General features: G+C 39.2%; 1 protein-coding gene across 7 annotated transcripts in view; it reads right to left on the minus strand.

Annotated features, from left to right (window-relative positions):
* Nek1 (NIMA related kinase 1) overlaps nucleotides 1-23,793 on the minus strand; it is a 123,132-nt gene that overhangs the window by 10,887 nt on the left and 88,452 nt on the right. For 6 of the 7 annotated variants that reach the window (XM_057752450.1, XM_057752451.1, XM_057752447.1 and 3 more), the window contains 5 exons: nucleotides 21,485-21,637; nucleotides 19,349-19,513; nucleotides 15,648-15,768; nucleotides 14,333-14,421; nucleotides 10,905-11,125 (listed from right to left, as the gene is read on the minus strand). In XM_057752450.1, the coding sequence (XP_057608433.1) occupies nucleotides 10,905-11,125; nucleotides 14,333-14,421; nucleotides 15,648-15,768; nucleotides 19,349-19,513; nucleotides 21,485-21,637 (749 nt within the window). The remainder of the gene's footprint in view (nucleotides 1-10,904; nucleotides 11,126-14,332; nucleotides 14,422-15,647; nucleotides 15,769-19,348; nucleotides 19,514-21,484; nucleotides 21,638-23,793) is intronic. The other variant, XM_057752448.1, reaches the window with a different exon arrangement.

Raw genomic sequence — 23,793 nt, forward strand, 5'->3', positions numbered from 1 at the left:
CTTTTTACAAAGAAAACTAAACTTGTAAGTAATGACTGGGCTTTAGCACAGAAATCGTGTCAGTCACCTTTTAAAAAGTGAGAGTGGTTACATGTCTGCTGGGAATCAGGCAGTGTGAGACGTGCCCACTTGTTCTCTCTCACCCATTCTGTAGTTCTCCCACCTTACCGGGGTCAACTCTCCCTGTGCCGACTTGCTGAAAGCAGAGGAGAATTGTCTGGACTGTGCTGAGCCACTATCATGTACAATCGGAAACCTGCGCACCACTTGCTCCTAGGAGCTTCTGCTCGCTATGTGGTTTGTTAAACCAGGGACCTTCCATCAGAGTAAAGACAACCCTGACTGCATGCCCGAGAAGAGGGCTGAGTGGGGTCAAACAGAAGGCTGTAAGGACAAGCTCTGAATCATTTATAACAACACTGAGAAGGAACTCAGCCAACTGTGCTAAGAAAAAACACAACAGAGTAGGTGCTGACATTTAGATCAGTGTTGGACAAGAGCAGGAATAATAGGAAGAGTCTCTACTAGCCAGCCTTTCAACAATTAGAAAGTGACAGTCAGGACATGAGACAAGTAACTGTAAACACAAGTTCCTAAAGGAATCTGATAGGGGAATTTGAGTACCACGCCCTGAAAATAATGAAGTGTTAGAGGGAAGGCTTAACGCAGTGCTTAACGTATTAATGGAAATTTGCATATCTGGTCAATCTTATTAGTGCAACCTTTTCAGAATAACGAAGGATATGTTCCTATTATTTGAACATAGTTCATATATTACAGCAATTACAAACCGGTGAAACTGGCAAAAAATGACTAACAACAACAACAAAAACAAAACAAACCCCATTTGCTACAGCACTGAGTGACAGCAGCAATGCTGCTGAGGCATCTCTCCCAGCGCCTCCCACTGCCACCAGTGCTGAGGCTGGCTGCAGCTGCACCCACATGCAGCTTCCGACTTACTGAGATTTAGGATATATAAATATATTATATATATTATATATATAATAAGCCAGAAGATATAAAGTAGGCATCTTGCAATAATCTACTCAGGTTGATTGCTAATCAACAAAAATGAACAGAATAAATCAATTATATACTTATACTTGAGAATGCCATACATATATTTAGGCTGAGAAAACTTTAGCTTATCCAAAGAAATACATCTCAATTTTAGTTTATACCTTTCAGTAGTTAAAATACCTCCCCAATACTCAGTCCAGGATGTAAACCTTCTGCTTCTGTTGACCAAATTCTACAGTACCATGTATGTGCCACTATGCATATTAATATAACTTTATATCCTATCATGAAATAATTCCATCAGGACAGTATTTCAAGGGGTCATGTAATTTGACACCTTAGCTCTTCTCAAGGATGATACTCATTTCCTGGTGTATTTGTAGGACACACCTTTGTGTCCACAGAACTCCTTGTAGACCTCCTTCACAGACTGCATGCATCTGTGTGGATGCTGTCCGGGCTGGGCTGAAGTTAACAGTCTTCCTGCCTTGCCCTCTGCAGCACGTGGAATTGCGGTTACATGTTGCCACTGCAGTCTGGCTTTTAAGTTTTAAATAAATCTTCATCTTTCTCCGCAGGAAAAACATTTTATCAGAACATTTCTGTTCTCATCTGCTGGTGCTAAGGCCGTGAGCGCGTTAAATCCAGATTAAACCCCTGAGGTACAGTCCTAGATCCCTTCATTTTTCTGTTTTGATTCTCTTGGCTTTTTTATGTTGCTTACAGTATATTCTATTGTCTCAGCTCCAATGGAAAGAAATCCTAAACAGACCAGGTGATTCAAAGCAAAGTAAGCTTGAGAGCTTACTTCAGGTATGGATTTCCCCTCAACTCTTCATACCAGAGTGCATCTGGCACTGTTACAAATTCAAACAAGAGCAAGGCTTTAGGGAAGCTTACATTTCAAACACTGTTTCCTTCACTTTTAGTATTAATTAGCTTTTTCCACCTAAAAATAAGGGAATCACATAAAGCAGTGAATGAATTAAGTGTTAGTGTTACTACTGACTGCACATCAAATTCTACATCAAAGAATTCTAATCCTTTTAAGTTTTAATATAAACTATGAATTAGTAATCCTCTAGCTATACTATGTAGTAGTTTGCTCTGGGGGCATTTTGTTCAGCCTCTGATTACTACCATAAATACTTCAACATTGTTCCTTCAGAAACTTTTATAAATAACTGCTGACTTTACTAAAAGAGATATTTATTATTTAAAAATGGATTTCAAAGTAAAAGATTGACATGTACTCAGAAAAAAACAGGTCTAACTTAGGGTGTCCTGAAGCTGGAGCTCAAACAGATGAAGCTCATGCTGCATAACCTACCGTTGACTCGAGGGCTGCTCACTGCGGTACAATCAGACACTTCGAGCTGTACCAGAAAGAGAACCCATGCTGTGGATGTCACCTGACTGACTCTTGTGCCTTCTCTCTCTCCCCCACTTTCTCTCTTGCAATCCTAAGGCTGAGAATTTAAGAAGGAGTTAAGACATAGTTGCCTACTACACTCCTTTTGTTCTCATGGAATGAATTAACCCTGAAAACATTAGTAATTTAGGGATGAAATACACCAATAATTTTCCTTAACAGTCATTACATATACAAAGTTTAGGTTTTTCTCTCTACAAGTTCTTGTAGGCATTGCTGCAATATGAAAGCACGTTTCTTGGGTGAAAACCTCTGGGGAATAGCTCTGGTACCTAATGGCTACAGGAGTTCACTATATGACTGTGGACAAGTTGCTCTTGTGTACGGGTGACAACAGGATTATGAGCATGAGATTGTTATGCTACCGTTGCTGAAACAACATGGAGGAGACTGCACACATGGTTGGCAAAGTTGATTATCCTATATGGATAATTAGTATTATACATTCATTAGCCATCTTTGTAAAATCAAAGTAGGCTGAATTACTCAAGAGATAACGGAAAAAGGAGCTGTTTTCTAATCCTAAATATGTATTTGCTTGAATTTTAGTGAGTTAGACTGTTCTAGTAACAACAGAAAATTAAGAATACTCCATATTACTCCAAAAATATGATCTTTTCCCCACAAACTAGGCATGGGCAAGATCGTAACTGGTACTTCATTCTGTCAGAGAGTAAAGGACAAAACTGTACTAGCTGCCGCATCACAGTCTAACTGGATGCTGCCCACTGAAGCTCTTTAGTTGTCTCATCTGTTTGCACCTGTGTGTGACAAAGCTTTCATAATAACAGTTTATCATAAAGGCATCGAGACTCACACCTGACACTCTCTGAAAGCACTGCTACTATTTCTAATAGCAAAGGAGGAGACATAAAGTGATTCAAACAGCCCAGGAAACGGCCAGGCCAACTGTGCATGCCAAAAGTATATCTTTCTCAACTCTGTCCAGACACATGGCTACTCTGTACCTCAAATACTCCAAATTGAAGAATTTTTTAGAACGAATACTCTACCGGTAGAACACAAAATTCTATAAAGAAGTTTGACTAGAAATTCCTCGACCTTCAACAAAGCGACTAGTTACTTGTCCAGGCTAGAGTCTTGGTGAAATTAGTCCATCTCTATCACAGTTATTAACCTTATCATCTCCTTCCTTGCTATCTGAGTCAACCACCCACATATCTATGCCCTTGCAGGGCACCACAAGCGTAACCACTGTTGTGAGCCACACTGTAAAATGGGCCTGTTAGAAAAGCAAGTGCTTTGTTCCTCTAATAATCCAGCAAGATCCTGAGGAAAGTGTAACTTTATTTAGACTTTCTGCAATTTACTGTTGAGACTATCCATTTACCCACATTTTTCAAAACCAATCCACTGAACTTAATTACCTTAGGAAATGTGCTTCTCTGTTTGCAGAAGAGATAGACGTGAAGCCATCACTTATTACTAAATCTAAGGGAGGCAGTGGCTGTGGTGATGCACACCTGTCCTCGGCAAGCACAGACAGACAAGTAGAATGCTTGCGGCCAGCCTGGGTGGAAAATGAGTCCCTGTACAAAGAAACCTCCAGAAGAGAAATCTTTCCAGAGCCAAAACCAGGAAAAGCTTCCCCTAAACAACTCATATTTCCTAGCCTCAGAAATGCAGCACAGTTTATAACTCTCATTTCACTTTGACTATGACATAGATAAATCTTTTACTTAATGTCAGCGACTACTGTAGCAGTTGCTAATGGCTTGCTGATGGATAATACACAGTCTTAAATACAATTTATGTACTTGGGTATAGTCTTCAACTTGTCTGGGCCACTGTATAACGAAATAGTGTGAAACAGACTTGTGCTTGCTTCAGCCATCACTTACATCCTCACTGATGGACAACGGCCATCAAAGCCATCAAAGTATTACTCTCCTTTCCTGTCCTGTCTTATGATGGTCAACTAAAACACTAATTACTATCCAGGTGGGTGCATAACTGTACAATTCAGTTAACTAATACTACATTTGGACTTTGCAAAACGACCTATTTAAAGTACATTCGATGTATGCCTTAGTATTTCCTGACTCTTAGGCTTCTGAAGATATGTCTATTAAGCTGTGCGGCAGAGGATAGGAGACAAGCAAGGAGACAGGAATAATCTGAGCCGACAAACACTTTGATCTCTTCAGAAAGTGTGTTCCTTATTTGAAAAAATACATATACAATCTCCCCCCCTCCTCCACAAAGCTCTGACTAAGCCACACATTTGAAAACTATTGATTAGGAACAAAAATGACTGGTAAACTACTTTATTCACACTTCGAGATTTTAACAAAGTTTTGTTTTTTGCTTTTTTAAATGTGTGTGAGTGCTTGCCTGCATGTCAGTCTGCGTGTCACATGTGTACAGTAACTGCAAAGGCCACTAGATTCCCTCGGACTGCGGTTACACAGAGTGAGCCACCATATATGTGGGTTCTGGGAATCAAGCCGGGAAGAGCAGCTAGAGTTCTTAACTGGCAAGTCTCTGCTCCAGCCTCAGCTCCTTCACAGGCCCCAGTACCTCAAGCACACGGTGCTGCTCCATGCCAACTTGCTTTGCTTTAAATGGTCTTGAAGGTCCAAACCTTTCAAACTTCTGCACCAAACCTTCCTTTCTTAACCCTAATGCAGACGTAAGCATTTCTTCTCTGCTGGCACACTAGCCATTTTCATTTCTCCACAGGAACTGTCACAACTGCTTTCCACTTATTCACTCCCTCTCTTGGTTACAAACATCACATCATTATTACAAACATCGCACCTAGCGTATAGTACAGCTTGATGTGCGTCTACTGAATGGATGCTAATGATTCACTTAACTCAGTTTACAAACATCATCACTATCACAGAGCACCTAGCATACACTACCACTTGATAAGCATCGACTGAATTGATGCTAATGATTTCTTAACCCAGTTTAGGACCATGAAAGAGACAGATGTGCCAAACAACATTTGCAATAACTTTTTTTTTTTTTTTTTTTTTTGGATTTTTCGAGACAGGGTTTCTCCACACTTTTGGTTCCTGTCCTGGAACTAGCTCTTGTAGACCAGGCTGGCCTCGGAACTCACAGAGATCCACCTGCCTCTGCCTCCCGAGTGCTGGGATTAAAGGCGTGAGCCACCACTGCCCGGCTTTGCAATAGCATTCTTAAGATGAATACAAACTTGTCAAAAACAAGTGTAACCTTGAAGACAATAACCCTATATCTAGTAGATACATTCTTTAAAACTGAGTATGGAAAAAAGAAAAAAGCTATCAACAGCCTAGACAAGAAATGTTGATTCTCAAAGTTAATGTTGATTCTCAAAGTGGAAGAAAAAAAGCACACAGAGGTAGGCAGGGAGATGAAAGCAGCAGTAACATTGTGAGGTTCTCAATTACACACCAAGTTGTACAATATTACTGGAAGAAAATTTATGAGAAGCTAAAGATTTATTTTGAAAGCAGAATGATCATTTAATTTTTTAAAAGTATATGAAGAAGCTACTAGTAGAAAGAGAAGATGAAATCCTAAAAACACTGAACCCCAAATAAAGGAAAAATAATAAAAGCTTTGCTATTTTGTTTCTGTTTTGAACAAAAGAAGTAGTCAAGTAGAAAAACAAATAGCAGAATCACAGGTGCAAATCCAGTCACATTGATGACATCATATTGATGCTTATGTTAAAGAGATTTCATACTGGTTACAAAGTACGACTTTGGCAGCATAGATGGCTCAGTTGGTCCAGTGCTTGCTGTTCAAGTGTAAAAAATCTGAGTTTGGATTTCCAGAACCCAGGTTAGGCCAATATGGTTGTACTATTTACAGCCCCTGTGGGAGGGTAGGAGACTTTCTGGGAGCTTCTAGGCCAGCCAGCTTGGCCTACCTTAGTAGCCAAAAGACACTTGTCTCAAGGTGGAAGACAACAACCAACACCTGTGGGCGGTCCTTTGGCCTCCTCACGTGTGTTCATAGAAATATGCAGGCACACACGTATGCACAAAGATTTTTTTTTTAAAAAAAGCAAAACTGGACTCTTACTCTGAGAAAACTACTTAAAATATAAAATAAAAGCAGTAAAGGATGTAAACATTTATATTCAGCACAAAGGGTGAACTAAGAAAGAGGGATGACTGTATGAAAACCAGACACTGCAGACTTCAGAGCAGGTGATGACTAGAAATAACAAGATTCACTTCAGACTAATAAAGGTGTGGGTTCAAGAAGCCATAAGAATTCTTAATTTAATTGTAACTGAATGACAATTTCACCGTTCTTTCTGAGTACTTAATAAATAAATACAAAAAAACTGGCAAAGCTTTGAAGTCTTATATATCACTATCAAAGGACATGTCAAAATAGTATCATATCAATTCATCCAGAAGACAATACTACATTTTTATTCACTAGCAGAACTTTACAATGCATAGAATTAAGAGCTGACACAATTAAGAAATAGTACAAGTATAGATAAAAATTTCAACTTTCATTTAGCAATTGACAGCTCAAGTATACAAAAAATCAGCAAAGATATAGGAGCCTTGAACAATACTATCAACTTATTTGATTTAATTGATATAGAACATTTTACTTGACAGCTAAAGAATAAACTTAGGGAAAAAAAGGATTTGTAGCATAGGAGCTACAACCAAAGGAGACCGCAGAGTCATCAGCAGTTCAGAGACAAACTTGGAGAGCAAGGCGTCCAGTACAGCGCAGTAACAATGCTGCTGAGAAGCAGCAGCATCAAGAAAGGAGAGAAGGGTTCAGGAATGGCAGTGAACTACCAACTGCCGACCTCGACAAGAGCAGGTTAGTCGAAAGCTGTGTAGAATGTACTTGGGAGTGAATGCATGTGTAGTGACTACAACATATTTAAGATGTGTAGACATGAATAGCAGAGAAACAGATGGTGGGTGAGTAAACAAGACATGTGGTCAAGCCAGGCTTGCAGTTTATGATGAGATTTCTTAGGACACTGAAGAAATGATCCACTGTAGAAAAGAGGGACCGGAGCAGAAAAGCAATGGGGCAAAGCCCTTGAGAAGGTAAGTGGGTGACAGAAGACTTTGTTAGAAAAAGGACACAAGTAATTTAACTTAATACAAAAAGACCTAACTGAGCAGTTAAAATCGTTGTAAGAAGTTAGAGCACACCATTTTAGTTTAATGGATTACTTAGAATTTTTATGTTAATGGTTCAGTTATGAAGTTCTGACTACCGTTATCAATCTGACTGTTTACTACACTGGCCCAGTGATGGCTTTCCCGATCTCAGAATGGGCGTGGAAACTTTTGTTCTAGTCTGAAATGGCCATGGACTGCTAGGTTTCTTCTGTTTTCCTTCCTGCCTCTTCTCTCACAGACATCTACATGATATCTGCATTATGGCTAAAATCTACCAGAGTAAGCACTTCAAATAGAAGTTTTTAAGCTCAATTAAAGTTTTAAGAGGACACCAATATTCAAAAGCATCACATAATGTGAATATTAACCTAGCAGACAGCAATAAATTCAAAGCTCGGGCTAATGACAGCTATACAGAAAGCACATGGGGAGCTCGGGAATGGTTCCAATTAAAGTGCTTGCCAAGCAAACATGAGGACTTGAGTTTGATTTCATGTAAAACGCTTACCATGTGATGTGTGCTTGTAATTCCAGTGCTGGGAAGAAGAGACAGGGATTCCTGGACATGGTGGTGAGCCAGCCTAGCCTAACTGGGAAGCTCCAGGCCAATGAGAGGTGCTGTCTCAAAAACCAAAGTGCACAATGTCTGAAGAACAACGCCTGAGTTTGGCTACTGGCATCTACAGACACACGTGCACAAATACATATACAAAGAAAGTACATAAGTAATATGATAGTGCTTGTCTGTCTGATAAGGCCTTCGGATTTAATGCTGAAGATTATAAAACTGTTCTGGTACTTTACATCTTCTAATGTCTGCTATTTAGAGTAAGCAACAGAATTTAACATTTCTAAGTTTAAGAGAAACATAATTAAATACTTTACCAATAAAAAGGACACTCAACTAGATTGAAAAACAAAATGATGTTATTTTGAAACACAGTTAAAGATTAAAGAATTCTGGCAATTTAATTATATATAGGAGCAAATAGACAAAAAGTCAATTTCAGATATAAAAATATGAATTTAAGCAAACACTTCATTTTTCATTAAAGAGATACTTTTAAGTAAATTATAATGGTGCTTTTAGCACATGGAGAAATAGATATACTTCATTTACTTTTGAGGCATTTTAATAGCACAAAACTATTCTGTGTATATGTTCATGTGCATGTGTACATGTGTGTAGACAGGAGGCCTACATTAGGTGTCTTTTTCAGTTTCTCTCTACCTATTTTTTGAGTCATGATCTCATCAAACATGGAGCTCACCAATTTGATTAGGTTGGCTCAACAGCAACACCAGCGATCCTCCTGCACTAGGATTTCAGCTGGGTACTACCCTGCCCGGCTCTATGTGGGTGCTGAATGTTCAAACTCAGGTGTTGAAGCTTACACTTTACTGACTGAGCAATTTCTCTAGCCACAAAACTATTTCTTAAATAGAAATAAGTCAGGCATTATAAATTTTGGATTTTAGCTGTAGAAATTTATTTTATGAAAATAATTACAGGATTAACAGAGATTGAGGTCCGATGATAGAAATGTACTGCTAAGAATGTGTTACAAAGTAATCTAACAGAATTCCCAACACCCAGTCAGGATTCTCCAAGAGACTCACTCCTAAAACATTATAGCCCTTGATTGCTCTCCCAGTCCCAAGGTGGAGTGCCCCTATTGCTAAAGCAGGGCCCAGATGCCTCTCAGCTGGAACTGACCTGAAGAACTGCTCAAATGACTAGCCTTCATAGAACCAGAACGTTCCATGCAAGCTTCCAAAAGTAGAAAAAAAACCCAACAGTTATACCCAGCTATGATGCCTATGAACCACAATGACCAGCACGGCACAATAACTTTAAGGGTGCAGTAGTGGCACACATACCTTGACGGTAACCAGCAACTCGCTAATCAGACTTAAGACCTACTCAGCAAGAGGAAAATCACACCTGGCACTGGAAACCTAGCCAATTAACCGTGGCTGGTGAAGTCATGGATCTTGGAGAAGAACCTACAACCTCCACTTTACTAAACCAGGATAATCCTTAACTATATTCTAAATGTTTATCTTTATACTCTAAGAGTGTAAGCGCAATCCTCTTTGCAACAGAATGAGACCAACACAGAAAACAACAAGCAAAAAAAGTGCAGAGTTATGGAGTCCTGCCCCAATGGATACACCTACCAAACAACCCTCAGCTAATGCTCAGAGAACACTGCAGAAGAAGGGGCAGGAAAGCAGTTCGCTATAAGATAGCATCTCCTAGTAATAATGTCAGAAGCTACACCCATAATGTCTTAGTAATAAGACTGCTAAAGCATGAGCTGAATAAAAACAACAATAAAAGAGATGCCAAAGTAGAAGGGAAAGCCTATTAGGCCTCAGTCTTACACAAAATACTACAGGCAACTAAGGAATACTGAGAGTGAGACAAACAGTCTTCACCAGGTAGCAGCACATCAACTGGTGACTCCATACCAAGAGATTAGCCCTGAAACATACATACAAGTAGCAGACAAGACTGGGCAGGCTATGTTAAGGAATATATATTCACATACATATATGCATGCTAACAACAATTAACGGAAAAAGAGACTATAAGTTAGACTTATTTTTAATAATATCAAAACAGTATCTGCAATATTGTAATATACACAATAAAAAGAGCTATAAATATACATGACATATTTTGGTAGGTATACATATATAAAATTACATATAAGTAAAGTAGGCAAATGAATTTACAAATCCAGAGGAGAGCTCTGCAGGGAAGCAGGCAGAGGAGCTAAGAGAATCCAGATGGAAGCTGTATCCACTCGGCACCACACAGTCCTATTGTAGAATGAAGCTGCCCATAAAAGAGTGAAAACCACAAGAGCCAGAGTGGTGTGCAGGAGTCCAAGGAACTATCAGGAAAGGACTTACACTTCTCCTGCGGCCCCCTCAACAGAATCACAGGAATATCAAGGTTGCCAAAACAGCCACATTCTTTAGCTGGAGGTATTGGCATTTGCTGTGGAACCTGATGTGTGGTAACATTGAATGGTAGCTGAGAAAACAATTTCTCAGACTAGCAACTTGGAGTGCCTGCTATAAACTTTGTCTTATTCCCCAAGTAGGATATTTATTGAGAGAGAACCATAGCTCTAAAGCTATTTGTTAGTACCACTAAAAAGAGCCCTAGCCAACAGCCAATAAAGTCGGGACATTCTGTTGCTTTTGTTTGTACTTGTTTGGGTTTTGAATCAACTAAAAGCCAGCACTGGCCATCAGGCAATGCTATCAGTGGAGAGACAGCATTCTCCAAATGAGAGCACACTTACCTTTGGGTTGTTTGCATCAAACAGACCAGTTGAAAGCCCAATCAGTAAGGAGTTCTTGGTTTTAGTTTTTGGTGGTGAATCAGAGCAAGATCGGAGTGAAACTGGTTCTGACTGAACTACACTCAAGTGCTCCGACTGAGCCACTTTCTGGAAGAATGGTTCTGGTGGTACTGACTTCTCTACGTCACATCTAGACTGCTGAGAATCATCTACTGCAGGCTCTGTGGAATAAAAAGAGATTATATCATAAATCTATAGAATAGCACTTAAAATTCTAAAAATATCAGCAAGTATCATATAATATTTAACACGCATCCCATCCTAAGATCTGCAGAGATGGCTTGGTGCTAAAACATTTGCTGTTCTTGCAGGAGACCTGGGTTTGGCTCCTAGGACCCACCATAGCAGCTCGCAACCATCTTTAACTCCAGTTCCAAGGAATCTGACATGCTATACTCTTCTGGCTTCTGTGGGTACCATGAATACATGTGGAACAAATATTACTTATATACAGACAAAACACTCAGACACATAAAATATTTTTTAATTAAAAATGAATTAAAAAAACTCATACCAGGTAAACAAAATCAAAGTATACATATAAGTATACTGTATACTATTTGCATGCAAAATTCAAGAAGTCATTGTTTTTTACCGCTGAGTAGTACTCTAATATGTATACATTCCATTTACATCCATTCTTCCGTGGAAGGGCATCTAGGTTGTTTCCAGGTTCTGGCTATTACAAATAATGCTGATGTGAACATAGTTGAACAAATACTTTTGTAGTATGATAGGGCATCTCTTGGGTATATTCCCAAGAGTGGTATTGCTGGGTCCTGGGGTAGGTTGATCCCAAATTTCCTGAGAAACCGCCACACTGCTTTCCATAGTGGTTGCACAAGCTTGCATTCCCACCAGCAATGGATGAGTGTAACCCTTACTCCAAATCCTCTCCAGCAAAGGCTCTCATTGGTGTTTTTTATTTTAGCCATTCTGACAGGTGTAAGATGGTATCTCAAAGTTGTTTTGATTTGCATTTCCCTGATCACTAAGGAGGTTGAGCATGACCTTAAGTGTCTTTTGGCCGTCTGAACTTCTGTTGAGAATTCTCTGTTCAGTTCAGTGCCCCATTTTTTAATTGGGTTAATTAGCATTTTAACGTCTAGTTTCTTGAGTTCTTTATATAATTTGGAGATCAGACCTTTGTCTGTTGTGGGGTTGGTGAAGATCTCCCAGTCAGTGGGTTGCCTTTTTGTCTTAGTGACAGTGTCCTGTGCTTTACAGAAGCTTCTCAGTCTCAGGAGGTCCCATTTATTCAATGTTGCCCTTAATGTCTGTGCTGCTGGGGTTATATATAGGAAGTGGTCTCCTGTGCCCATATGTTGTAGAGTACTTCCCACTTTCTCTTCTATCAGGTTCAGTGTGTTCAGACTGATATTGAAGTCTTTAATCCATTTGGACTTGAGTTTTGTACATGGTGATAGATATGAATCTATTTTCATTCTTCTACAGGTTGACATCCAGTTCTGCCAGCACCATTTGTTGAAGATGCTCTCTTTCTTCCATTGTATACTTTTAGCTCCTTTATCAAAAATCAGGTGTTCATAGGTTTGTGGGTTAAAATCCGGGTCTTCTACTCGATTCCATTGATCGACTTCTCTGTTTTTATGCCAATACCAAGCTGTTTTCAATACTGACGCTCTGTAATAGAGTTTGAAGTCAGGGATGGTAATGCCTCCAGACGTTCCTTTATTGTATCCTGGGCTTTTGTTTTTCCATATAAAGTTGATTATTGTCCTCTCAAGGTCTGTGAAGAATTTTGATGGGATTTTGATGGGGATTGCATTGAATCTATAGATTGCTTTTGGGAGAATTGCAATTTTTACTATGTTGATCCTCACAATCCAAGAGCAAGGGAGATCCTTCCATTTTCTGGTATCCTCTTCAATTTCTTTCTTCAGCGGTAAAAAACAATGACTTCTTGAATTTTGCATGCAAATGGATGGAAATAGAAAACACTATCCTGAGTGAGGTAACCCAGACCCAAAATGATGAACATGGGATGTACTCACTCATAATTGGTTTTTAGCCATAAATATAGGACATTGAGCCTATAATTCGCGATCCTAGAGAAGCTAAATAAGAAGGTGAACCCAAAGAAAAACATACAGTTATCCTCCTGGATATTGGAAGTAGATAAGATTGCTGGGCAAAAACTGGGAACTGGGGGGTGGGGTGGGATGGGGGAAAGGGGAGATGGGGAGAGACAAGTGAGAAGGGGAGGATAGGGAGAGCTTGGGGGAATGGGATGGTTGGGATAATGGAAGGTTGAATATGGGAGCAGGGAAGTATATATCTTAATTAAGGGAGCCATTTTAGGGTTGGCAAGATCCTTGACTCTAGAATGGTTCCCAGGGGTCCAGAGAGATGTACCCAACTAGGTCCTTGGGCAGCTGAGGAGAGGGAACCTGAAACGGCCCGATCCTATAGCCATACTAATGAATATCTTGCATATCACCATAGACTCTTCATCTGGCGATGGATGGAGATAGAGACAGAGACCCACATTGGAGCAATAGACTGAGCTCCCAAGGTCCAAATGAGGAACAGAAGGAGGGAGAACATGAGCAAGGAAGTCAAGACCACGAGGGGGGCACCTACCCACTGAGACGGTGGGGCTGATCTATTGGGAGATCACCAAGGCCAGCTGGACTGGGACTGAAAATGCATGGGATAAAACCGGACTCTCTGAATATGGTGGACAATGAGGGCTGCTGAGAAGCCAAAGACAATGGCACTGAGTTTTGATCCTACTGCATGTACTGGCTTTGTGGGAGCCTAGCCTGTTTGGATGCTCACCTTCCTAGACCTGGATGGAGGAGGGAGGACCTTGGACTGCCCACAGGGCAGGGAACCCTGACTGCTCTTTGGACTGGAGAGGGAGGGGATGGGGAGGGGGCGTGGGGAGTAGGGGGTAGGGAAGGGAAAAGGAGGCGGGAAGGAGGCGGAAATTTTTAATAAAAAAAATAAGTATACTGTATACTATCTTATAAATAACCATTAAGGAGATATAACATTTTAATTTAATATATTTTTATTATATTGGAAGTTTTAAAATATAGAAATCTAAAGAAATGTAAAAATACAGTTTAGAAAATCAATTTTTCTGTTCGTTTTCATAGAGGAGAAAAATTGTTTCTATTGTGTTATATTTTGACCAATAGTATTTTAACATTTTCAACAATACAACTTACCAAAAAGTTAACTGCTTATATTACCACAATACCGGGCCAGCTAGTACAGGTTCCTAGTCTCTAGGCCTATTTTAAAATAGAATTATGATGACTTATAATGGTACCCAAATGAGACAGGCTGGTGTTAAGAAGCCGTCCAGAAAGAGTTAAGACTCCTACAGTGGCGCTTACCTATATGATCCTCACGAGACTGCTCCACATTCCCTGGAATTCTGCCTTCACAAACCTCACTCTGCTGCTCAGCAACCTTATCTTCCAACCTGTCACAGACAGATAAACCAAACAAAATAAATGCCACACAGTTTTATTAGAAATAAAAGTCCTCTTACATAAAGAAAATGAAATTCACATCTACTAGCATCCTGAAATCCCTTGTCCAAATGATTTTCTTAATACTTTCTCTTGTAAGTACAGTGTTTTCTACTTTGAGCAAAGTGAAACTCTCACCAATCATTAATCATTAGTTAATAGTCATTCATTCATTCTGAAAGTTTACATTGGTCAAAACTCTGAAGAATGACTAAATTACAAATGCAATTCATCTAAATATTACATCTCTGCTTTAAAAAAACACCTGATTTCGCAAAAATATTTTATGTAAAACATTACTCATTGCAGCATCACAATACATAGCATGAATATTCATCAAGTAGTAGGTTACTGAATTGTCTTATATCCATATAATGGAATATAAAATAGAGAACTTTCATTACTAATGTGAGAAAATTTCCCAGACTACAAACTTTTTAAAAAAGTATTTGTTCTATATGTATGTGTATGTATGTGTGCATCACATGTGCACAGGAATCCTTGAAGGAGAGAAGAGGAATCAGATACCCTGAAACTAGAGTTACGGGGGTCTATGAGTTGGCATGTATGTGCTGGAGCCAAACCCAGGTCCGCAAGAGCAGTAAGCCCTTTTTAACTGCTGACTACCGACTTTATAAACAAAGTGAGCATGGAGATTGCTCAGTGGTTAAGAGCGAGCACTGACTGTTCTTTCATAAGGACCAGAGTTTGGATCCCAGCACACACACGGGTCAGCTTATAAATACTACAGGTCCAGCTCCAAGGGATTCAGTGTGCCTTCCTGCCTCCATATTGTATCTGTGCACACACATGTGAGCATACACTTTCGAAGACACACAAATTTTAAAAAACTGAAAAGGTTTTAATAATCATTGTATATATTAGCAACTGTATTGGAAAAGACTATGTATTTTGTTTATATGTAATAAAAATTATCTGCAGAGAAAAATCAGAAATTGGTTGAATGAAAATAAAGGCTGGCAAGACATTTACTGCTTATATTCATATAGTTTTTGATTTATGCCCCATGCTAATATCTATTAAGAAATCAAATTACTTTGTAGGGGGTACTGCAATATGAAGTTATTAAACTACAACATTAGTTAATACAGCATTACTTATTAAAGAGCTTACCAAAGGGACCTGGCTTTGAAAAGTAAAGAAAAAGACAACATACTCAGTTTCTTTAGCTTCTTCTTCCTCACTAATCCACACATCATTAACAGCACGTGGCAAACTCCCATCTGTGTCTGTGCTACTTGGCTCTTGGAGAACTTCTGTCTCCAAATCATCAGGTTCTGCAAAGCAAGATCAAGGGAGTAAAGTTTGCTGAGAATGGGCTGACTAACTTTCTGTAAGTTATTATCACAGTTAGTTTAACTAAAGAAAATCAACTGTTTAAAGCTTTCTGGGCTAGTTCTGTAGCACAGTCATTCCTGAAATGAAAGACTAGGCTTTCACTTTTTTGGTATAACAAAAATACTTGAGTACTGTACACAATATTCATTCTTATGTAAGGTATATGCCGGGCGGTGGTGGCGCACGCCTTTAATCCCAGCATTCGGAGGCAGAGGCAGGAGGATCTCTGTGAGTTCGAGACCAGCCTGGTCTACAAGAGCTAGTACCGGGACGGGCACCAAAGCTACAGAGACACCCTGTCTCAAAAAAAAAAAAAGATATAAGCCTTATTAAAACTATAGCAATATCTAAATCAGCATAAAGGTATCAAAACTAAAGACTAAAGATACCTGTTGTTACAAGTATGAGAAAATAGACTGTATTATTAATATTTAGTAAAGAAACTTTAATCTTGGAAATCTTCCAACAACCACAAAAGAAAACCAATATGATTACCTGGACTTTTACAATGGCCTTGAGAAGAACTGAAGTATGCTAAATCAATTTTCTTATACCCTCAAATAATTAATAGCTAGGGAACTATGTTTTTCTGGCCATCTTTAAAGAGAGTCTATTTGTCCATTTATATGTGCAGGTATATGTCTGTATGAATGTATGCACATGTGCGAGGTATGTGTAAATATATGTAGAGGCTAGAAAAGAGCCAGATCCCTTCGAGCTGAAGTTGTGAGTGCTTGCAGAATGGCAGACATGGGGTGCTGGGATTCACACTCTGGTCTGCATAACTGTGCAGCAAGTGCTTTACTGCTGAGTCCTCTCTCCAGTCCCACTGAGACTTCTCTTTTTCCTGTCTGAGATCATATACTTTCTTACTTAATTCAACACCATGCACACTTTTTCATGGACTTCAGATATGCTTTTCTTGTCTATTTACAAATTTCTAATGATTTGCCCTATTGTGAAAGACAAGAGACATGCAAATACTAATAATTTTGATCTGTTGCTCACATGAATGTTTGGGTCATCCATACAAGGTATGTACTAAGATAGAAGAATCTTTTTATTTTGTCTTTTAATGTGTAATTCTGTTCTTGTTAAATGGAGGGAGAAAAGGAGGTGGCAATGGGTTGGTTGTTTCTAGAAAGAAGCTGACACAGTTTTCCTCTGGGAGAGTTTTATCGGCCTTAAGATAACAGAGACGCAGTCACTCTGAGGCAGGACAGCACCCTCTAACAGACAACAGGAAGGAGAAGGCCTGATGGAGGAGAGCTTTCCCTTGGAACCCACAAAGGAGTTTTAGTAAGAGGCACAGCTTAAAGAACGAGAGAGACAGTTGTCATGGACAGGATGATGGGAGGGGATCAACTTTAGAGAAATTCTACAAACACAGGAAAATATATGACCTTTATATCCTTCCAGGGGCTGGTATGAAGCTCCATATCACATGATTTTGTTCAACACAGCCCACTGACAGGGAGCACAGAGAAGCCAGATACACAGTGTAGCACTATATAAATCAGGGGCGGTAGAACCACAGCACAGATAGCTTCTTAACTCTATGTCCTAGAGAAAGAACTGCAGGGGAGCAAGGCCTGGTTTTTCCAGGCTGTGGGATGGACTGCTTAGAGAGACCAGCTTCTTAAAGGGGTAGGTTCACTATTTAACAACTCCCTAGTGATCTTCAGCAGTATCAAAATTAACATTCTATCCTCTAAACTCAATTTGTGATCATGGTTTCCATAAAGCCTAAAATATTTACTCCACAACTCTGCAGGACAAGTGAAGCTTGCCAATCTCCAAACTAGGTTATAAACTCTCCACTATATGCACACTCATCCTGCTGGTTGATTTTATCTCTTAAATATTTTATTACTAATTTTTAAGAAGGGTACAACATACTGCCTTGTTTAGGATACTATGATAAAGTATCAGACTGGGTGGCTTGAAGAGAAAGTTCTTTCTCTTCATTTCAGCAATCGGAGAATCTAGCATCCGAATCCCAGCACAGTGAGTTCTGGAGAAAGGTTTCCCTCCAGGTACACTGACAGCCTTCATGTATTTTCAGCATGACATAGAACAAAGGCTGACTCTTCAGCCTCTTCTTAGAAGGAAGTTAATGCCATTCATGAGGCCTCACACAGGGGCTTAGATGCCAACATACACATTTTTTTGCGGAAGAGACATCGTTCTGTACCATACGACTAACCATGCTCTGTGAACACAATGGGTTACTGTGGTGAACACGTTGCATGGGTACACAGTCTCTGACAGTCTCTTTATCTAATGAGCACAATGGAGTGATGCTATTCCTATTTATGACTGAATGTTTAGGAAACTGGCAGCCTCTGGTTGGTATCTGGAAGTCAAAGCATCATAAAGGAGTTTATTTAGCTCAGAAAAAACACATGGCAATTTTTTGAGACTAAAATATCAATGTTATTGTGGAAAGAATGTAGTATTTTTAGTTAATGAGCAGGCTGGTAGGTTAAAGATGGTTGCAGATTCTTTAATATTCTTCCCTTTGAGAGGCAGGCCTACCTCCCTACCTTGGGCACACTCTGGGTTTGTGACAGCTCTGACCAATAGAAGTGTTAATGGTCCCAGTTCAGTTCTCTGATTAACTTTAAAGAACATACACACACACACACACACACAAAAAAAATCAAACAGACTAACAAAAAACCATACACATCATACACAGCTTTTAATGTAGCACCTGAGATGGCTATAGGTTCTTTTCCTCTCGAGGTGAATCCTATTTCCCCCACATCAGAACCTCCGGGTCATCAGAGAATAAAATCATATAAGCTATGAAAAACAGGTGCTGGAGAGACTGCTCAACTGGGTGTTTTCCAAAGGACTCAAGTGCAATTCCCAGCACCCACATGGTGACTCGCAATCATCTCCAACTTCAGCTGCATCATCATCTTCTGGCTTAGGCAGGCATCAGACATACAAACAGGTAAACCCCCATGTTCATAAAATAATAAAAGCTTTTTTTAATAGATAGGAAGAATACAGAATGAGACTGAGGTTCCTCAAAAGGCAGAGAGGGGCCTGTCATACTCGGCCTTTGAGGTGTACCTTCCAAGATGGCAAAAAAAAATGATCAAGTAGTCTCACTGACAGCTGAGTATCACATCACCTGGCCTCTTAGGCAAAGACACAATGTACTAGGAAAATCACAATCCCAGTCTTAACTCAACCCTGATTCATAAAATAATGGAATAGAATGGCCAGTAACTAGGACGCATGGTCCTATATGCCTGCAGCTCTCACCAGCAGTGAGAGCGGGACTCTGCATTCTAGGAGACCAGCCTGACCCTCCTAACACAGCCCTTGAAAACTCTTGGTCTTCAAAACCAAAAACGGGGGGGGGGGGGGGGGAGAGAGATAGTTACTAAAATTAGTGAGCCTAATTTGAGATGAATTACTCAAACATACACACAAATTTTGACAATTTCTTCAATGATTCAATACTAAATAAAATTTAGTTCATTTAAATGCATTACAACATACCTTCCACATTTCCTTCTGACATTGGTGGAGGCACCTCACTAAACTTTGGGCTTTCTGTTTCAACAGAATCAACAGTACCTGATGGATTTATTTCTTTTGAAATACATTCTGGTTTCTCTTCTCCAACAGTTAAGGGCTTGTAGTTTTCGCCTTCAGGATAAATCTCTGTAGAAGCAAAACAATGAAAAGTCTACTGCTCTCAAAAGGTTTTGAAGTTACTTGCAATGATATTTAGAGAAAACAAAAACAAAAACAAAAACAAACCCTAGATTGTTGCAACAGGCGAAGCTCTCTTACACACTAGAAACTAATGAGTTAAGAAGATGTGGCAGCCAAGTTCCATTTCATAATGACCTTCAAGGTGGATAACACAATTTGAATTCTTTTCCTTTTGGGAAAAATTAATACACCTGTATCAGAATTGAATTTTAAAATTACTAACCAACTTTTTAAACAATTTGTTTTTCATATAGCTTCATTTTTCACATGTAGTTTTTCATATGATATTTACTTCTAATTTGCTACAAACTCTGCACACTGTGGCTGTTTCCAGGAAAAGATTTATCATAAAACAACTGACTGTAGTCATTGACGCTCCTCATTCCTGTGTGACTGTTTACAAGCCACAACTCCCCCAAATCGATGTTGTCATAGGTGGATGATTTTATATATACAATAAATAATCCTGCTAATATGTAGATCTCACAGTTCACTGAACTACCTCACTCAGCTTTTTAATAAATCATATATTAGAAACCTTATAAATTATGGCTCCTTAAAAGTTGCAATTTTAGGAATTCCCATATCTAATTTTTAGTGGTGTTTTTTTATTCATCTCCCTCTAATATAGCTTTTTTGAAGCAGGGTCTCACCATGTAGCCCTTGCTGGCTTGGATTCCCTTTGAACTCAGAGATCTGCCTGCCTCTGTTTCCCAAGTACTGGGATTAAAGGAATGAATCATCATGCCTGGCACTACTCATTTTTCATGGATTTGAAGCCAGAGAGAGGAGGGTATATTGAGAGGGTTAGAAAAAAGGGAGGGTGAAATATTATAATCTCAAAAAAGTTTGATTTTGCAAGTACGTTTAATGACTGATTCTAACATTCTTTCCCCATTGTCCATCCCCATTGACATCCTTATAAAAGTCATCATTAGAACTATTCCTTTGCATACACTCTCAGCTTGTTGAACACACTTCACTGTACTCAAGTGGAAAACCCTGAATTCATTCAATTTCTACACATGCCTGCTTGACATGATTGGATAAAAATAGACATTGTTGTGAAGTGACCTCAATTTCAATTCATTATCTCTTTTGATGGTTCGGATCCCAATGGTCAAAGTGTCCCTGCAGGTACTTGTTTCTGCGTGTGGTGATGTTAAAGTGGTAAGAGTTTTAAATGGGAATTCAGTGAGGACACTGTCCATGACTTACGGCGAGGAGATTCACCTTTCGCAAGAGCTAACTTCTGCCTGTTAGGAACGTACACAGGCTCTTTCCACAGTCTATTTCTCAGCTTCTAGCTGACCCTACAGAACATGTCAGGACCCTTATGTCCTAAGTCAGCTTCTCATATGCTTCAGCTATGAGTTCATGCTCAATCTTGAGGAGCAACAGAGAAAAAAATGCAAAAGGTAACATGCATGCCTAGGCACTGTTCTGTCTGGACACTGTTCATCCACTCTCTGTCTTGTGAACAAGCTGTCCAGTGGCAAGGCTTCTGTATACACAGTTGCTTTTCCTCAGGTGCTGCTCTAACACCCAAACACCCAAGACTCAGGAATCTAGAATGTCTCCCTCCTGTCTGTGTCAGCACTCTCTCCCAGTTCCAGAACGATGTCACACATACTCACAGACATTTTTCTACTCAGTTTAACTCCCGAATCTCTTCACAAATACACCATGAATCTTAATAAACTGTCTCAACATTTTCCCTAATGGAAAACAGGCTTGGACTTTTCTACCTCCCTCATCCAGATTTCTTATTCTTTAGATTTCATCCAGGTCTGACAAGGGCAGAACCTATTCCTATTTAGAACAACCAACCCCCTGAAGGTGGACAGGTAGACTAATTCCACACAAGAAAGTGGAGACACCTTAACACATTTTTATAATATTACTTCTCGTGCTTACCACTTTTAAAAGCTGTGTTTTCTAGTAGTTCTGTCTGGAGTTGGAGTTCAGCTTCTCCTAGTATCTTCAGGACAGAATCTGTAGGGCTTTTCCCCCAGACTTTTCTTGGAGAGCCATTAGAATCTAACTTAATTACCTCTCCCACGGTATGTTCTGTGAGAAACGAAACATAGAGAAACAATTCTCAAAGGTAGAATAATTCATTGTTTGGCAGCTTTAATTTCTACTATCCAACCAACCGTTTCATGCTAAAAGCTAATATAAAAATAAATCACAAATAAAATATGGGCTAAAAGGTAGAAAACAGTCTAAGAAAACTTTGCCTGTGAGTTTATATCATAAGCAGACAACTAATACTTCTTTTCTACAAATAATCCTGGATAAAATAATTCAAATAAAATTTAGAAAGGCAAAAAATATTAGTGTTGAGTCATCAGAATATCTGGTAATAAAACATGAGCACAGGGACTAGGGAAATGGCTCAACAATTAAGAGCACTAGTTACCCACCCAAAGAACTTAGGTTCATTCCCCAGCACCTATACAGCAATTCATAAGCATCTGTAACTCTAGTTTCAGATCTCCAGTAAATCTGATGCTTTCTTCTAACCTCTGCAGACACCAGGTACCAAAAGATTCTCAGACACATTCAGGCAAAACACCCACACACATAAAATAAAATAAAAATAAGATTTATATACTTAAGAGTAATACATATGATATACTACTACATGGTATATGTTAATATGGCCTTATAATTGTAGCCTACACAAGGTGACTTTAGAAAAACTATGATGTTTAATCTTGGTTGTCAACTGGACCTGGAATCAGCTGAAAGGCAGTTCACAGGGCACAGGTGTGAGAAGGCCATCTTTGGAAGACTCTAAGTGTGTCGTGTAAGCCAATCTAATAAACCCTCTTGTAATAAAGATTCTCTCTAGAGGTCTGTCCCTCTATAGAACCCTGACCAAGACACAAGCTGAAAGATGCTTTAGGACTCAGGATGCAGCATAAAGGGGAACAGCAAAAGGACTCCAAGGTATAAAGGCTCATGCAAATCAGCAAGCAATACTCAGTTTTGTACCACCAACATAATTAGCATGACGGACATAAGGTTCAAAAGCATGGCTAAGGTAAAAGATTCAAGAATCATGAAAGAGGATCTAAATCTAATTGTTTTTCTATTTTTACCTTTGTAATAAATTTTTTTTTCTAGTGGATAAGTATAAACAAACATAGCTGATAAGTGGAGTGTAAAATCCAATGTGAAGTTCCCCAGTTTTAGAATGGCTGTTCTAAAGAAGTTAGTTGAGATGTATAGAGTTTGGGCCTGGCTAATTTTTCTATGTGATGTTTTTTATTTACAAGTTCTTTATAATAAACTTTTAATTTGAAAAGGTTGTTATAAGCTTTAAATCTGGAAACAATATTTCTGCAAAAACAGCAAGCCAAGTGCTTAGGGTTTCAAGCACTTGTGCTGAAAAACCTTTGCTACAGAGCTATCAAAATCTAGAATCGCTGGCAAAAAAAAAAAGTGGTTAAAACAGTATAGATTAAAAAAACAACAGGAAAAAGACTTGGAACTTAAGGTTACTTGGTATCTGATAAGAAGGGTCAAGCAATACAACAGAAAAGAAAATTTCTGGAACAATGGAAATGGAATGCCCACTTAAAAAAAAACATGGGGAGAAAAAAACTGGCAGGATTTGTGGCCAGTCTGAGCTGAAGAGATGGAACCCGAGTCTACGGGAAGAAAATGACTCACATCTGACGTACAGAGAGAAGTCAGGTCTCACAAAGCTGCGCACGTCATTACTTGAGCACCAGCCTGCACAGAACATGCAAGGAAACCACTGCAGTCTCGAGAGGAGAGCACCCAACAGAAGTGAAGGAGGAAGACCTGGAGTTTACAAAGACCAGAACTAGTTCCTATCTCCACCAGCCTGTAGTTCGCAAGTCATAGGCAGATTGTTCAGAAAGGTTGTGGACTCAGTAAAGGGGGAAGATTAGCCATAGACTAAACACTGCTTGATTCCACTTCACAAAGCTTAAGAAGAAGGCCTAAAAGGATCAAGATACTCATAACTAACCAAAGTGTATCCCGGAACAAAGGTCAAGAGTAGTTATAGAAATATAAAAACTACATAAACTTTCACAAATTATAATTCAGAGTTTTGTCCCTAAGCAAAAATAATCAAGTATAATATGGTCCACCAACCAAAACCAATGTCCAAATGACAGATGATGAGATTACTCACTGGGGAAGGACATTTGTAGTGATTATTATAGCTGAGCTCCCTTGGTTCAACT

The sequence above is a fragment of the Chionomys nivalis genome, chromosome 20 (assembly GCF_950005125.1).
Source record: "Chionomys nivalis chromosome 20, mChiNiv1.1, whole genome shotgun sequence".
In the NCBI taxonomy this organism is placed as follows: Eukaryota; Metazoa; Chordata; class Mammalia; order Rodentia; family Cricetidae; genus Chionomys; species Chionomys nivalis.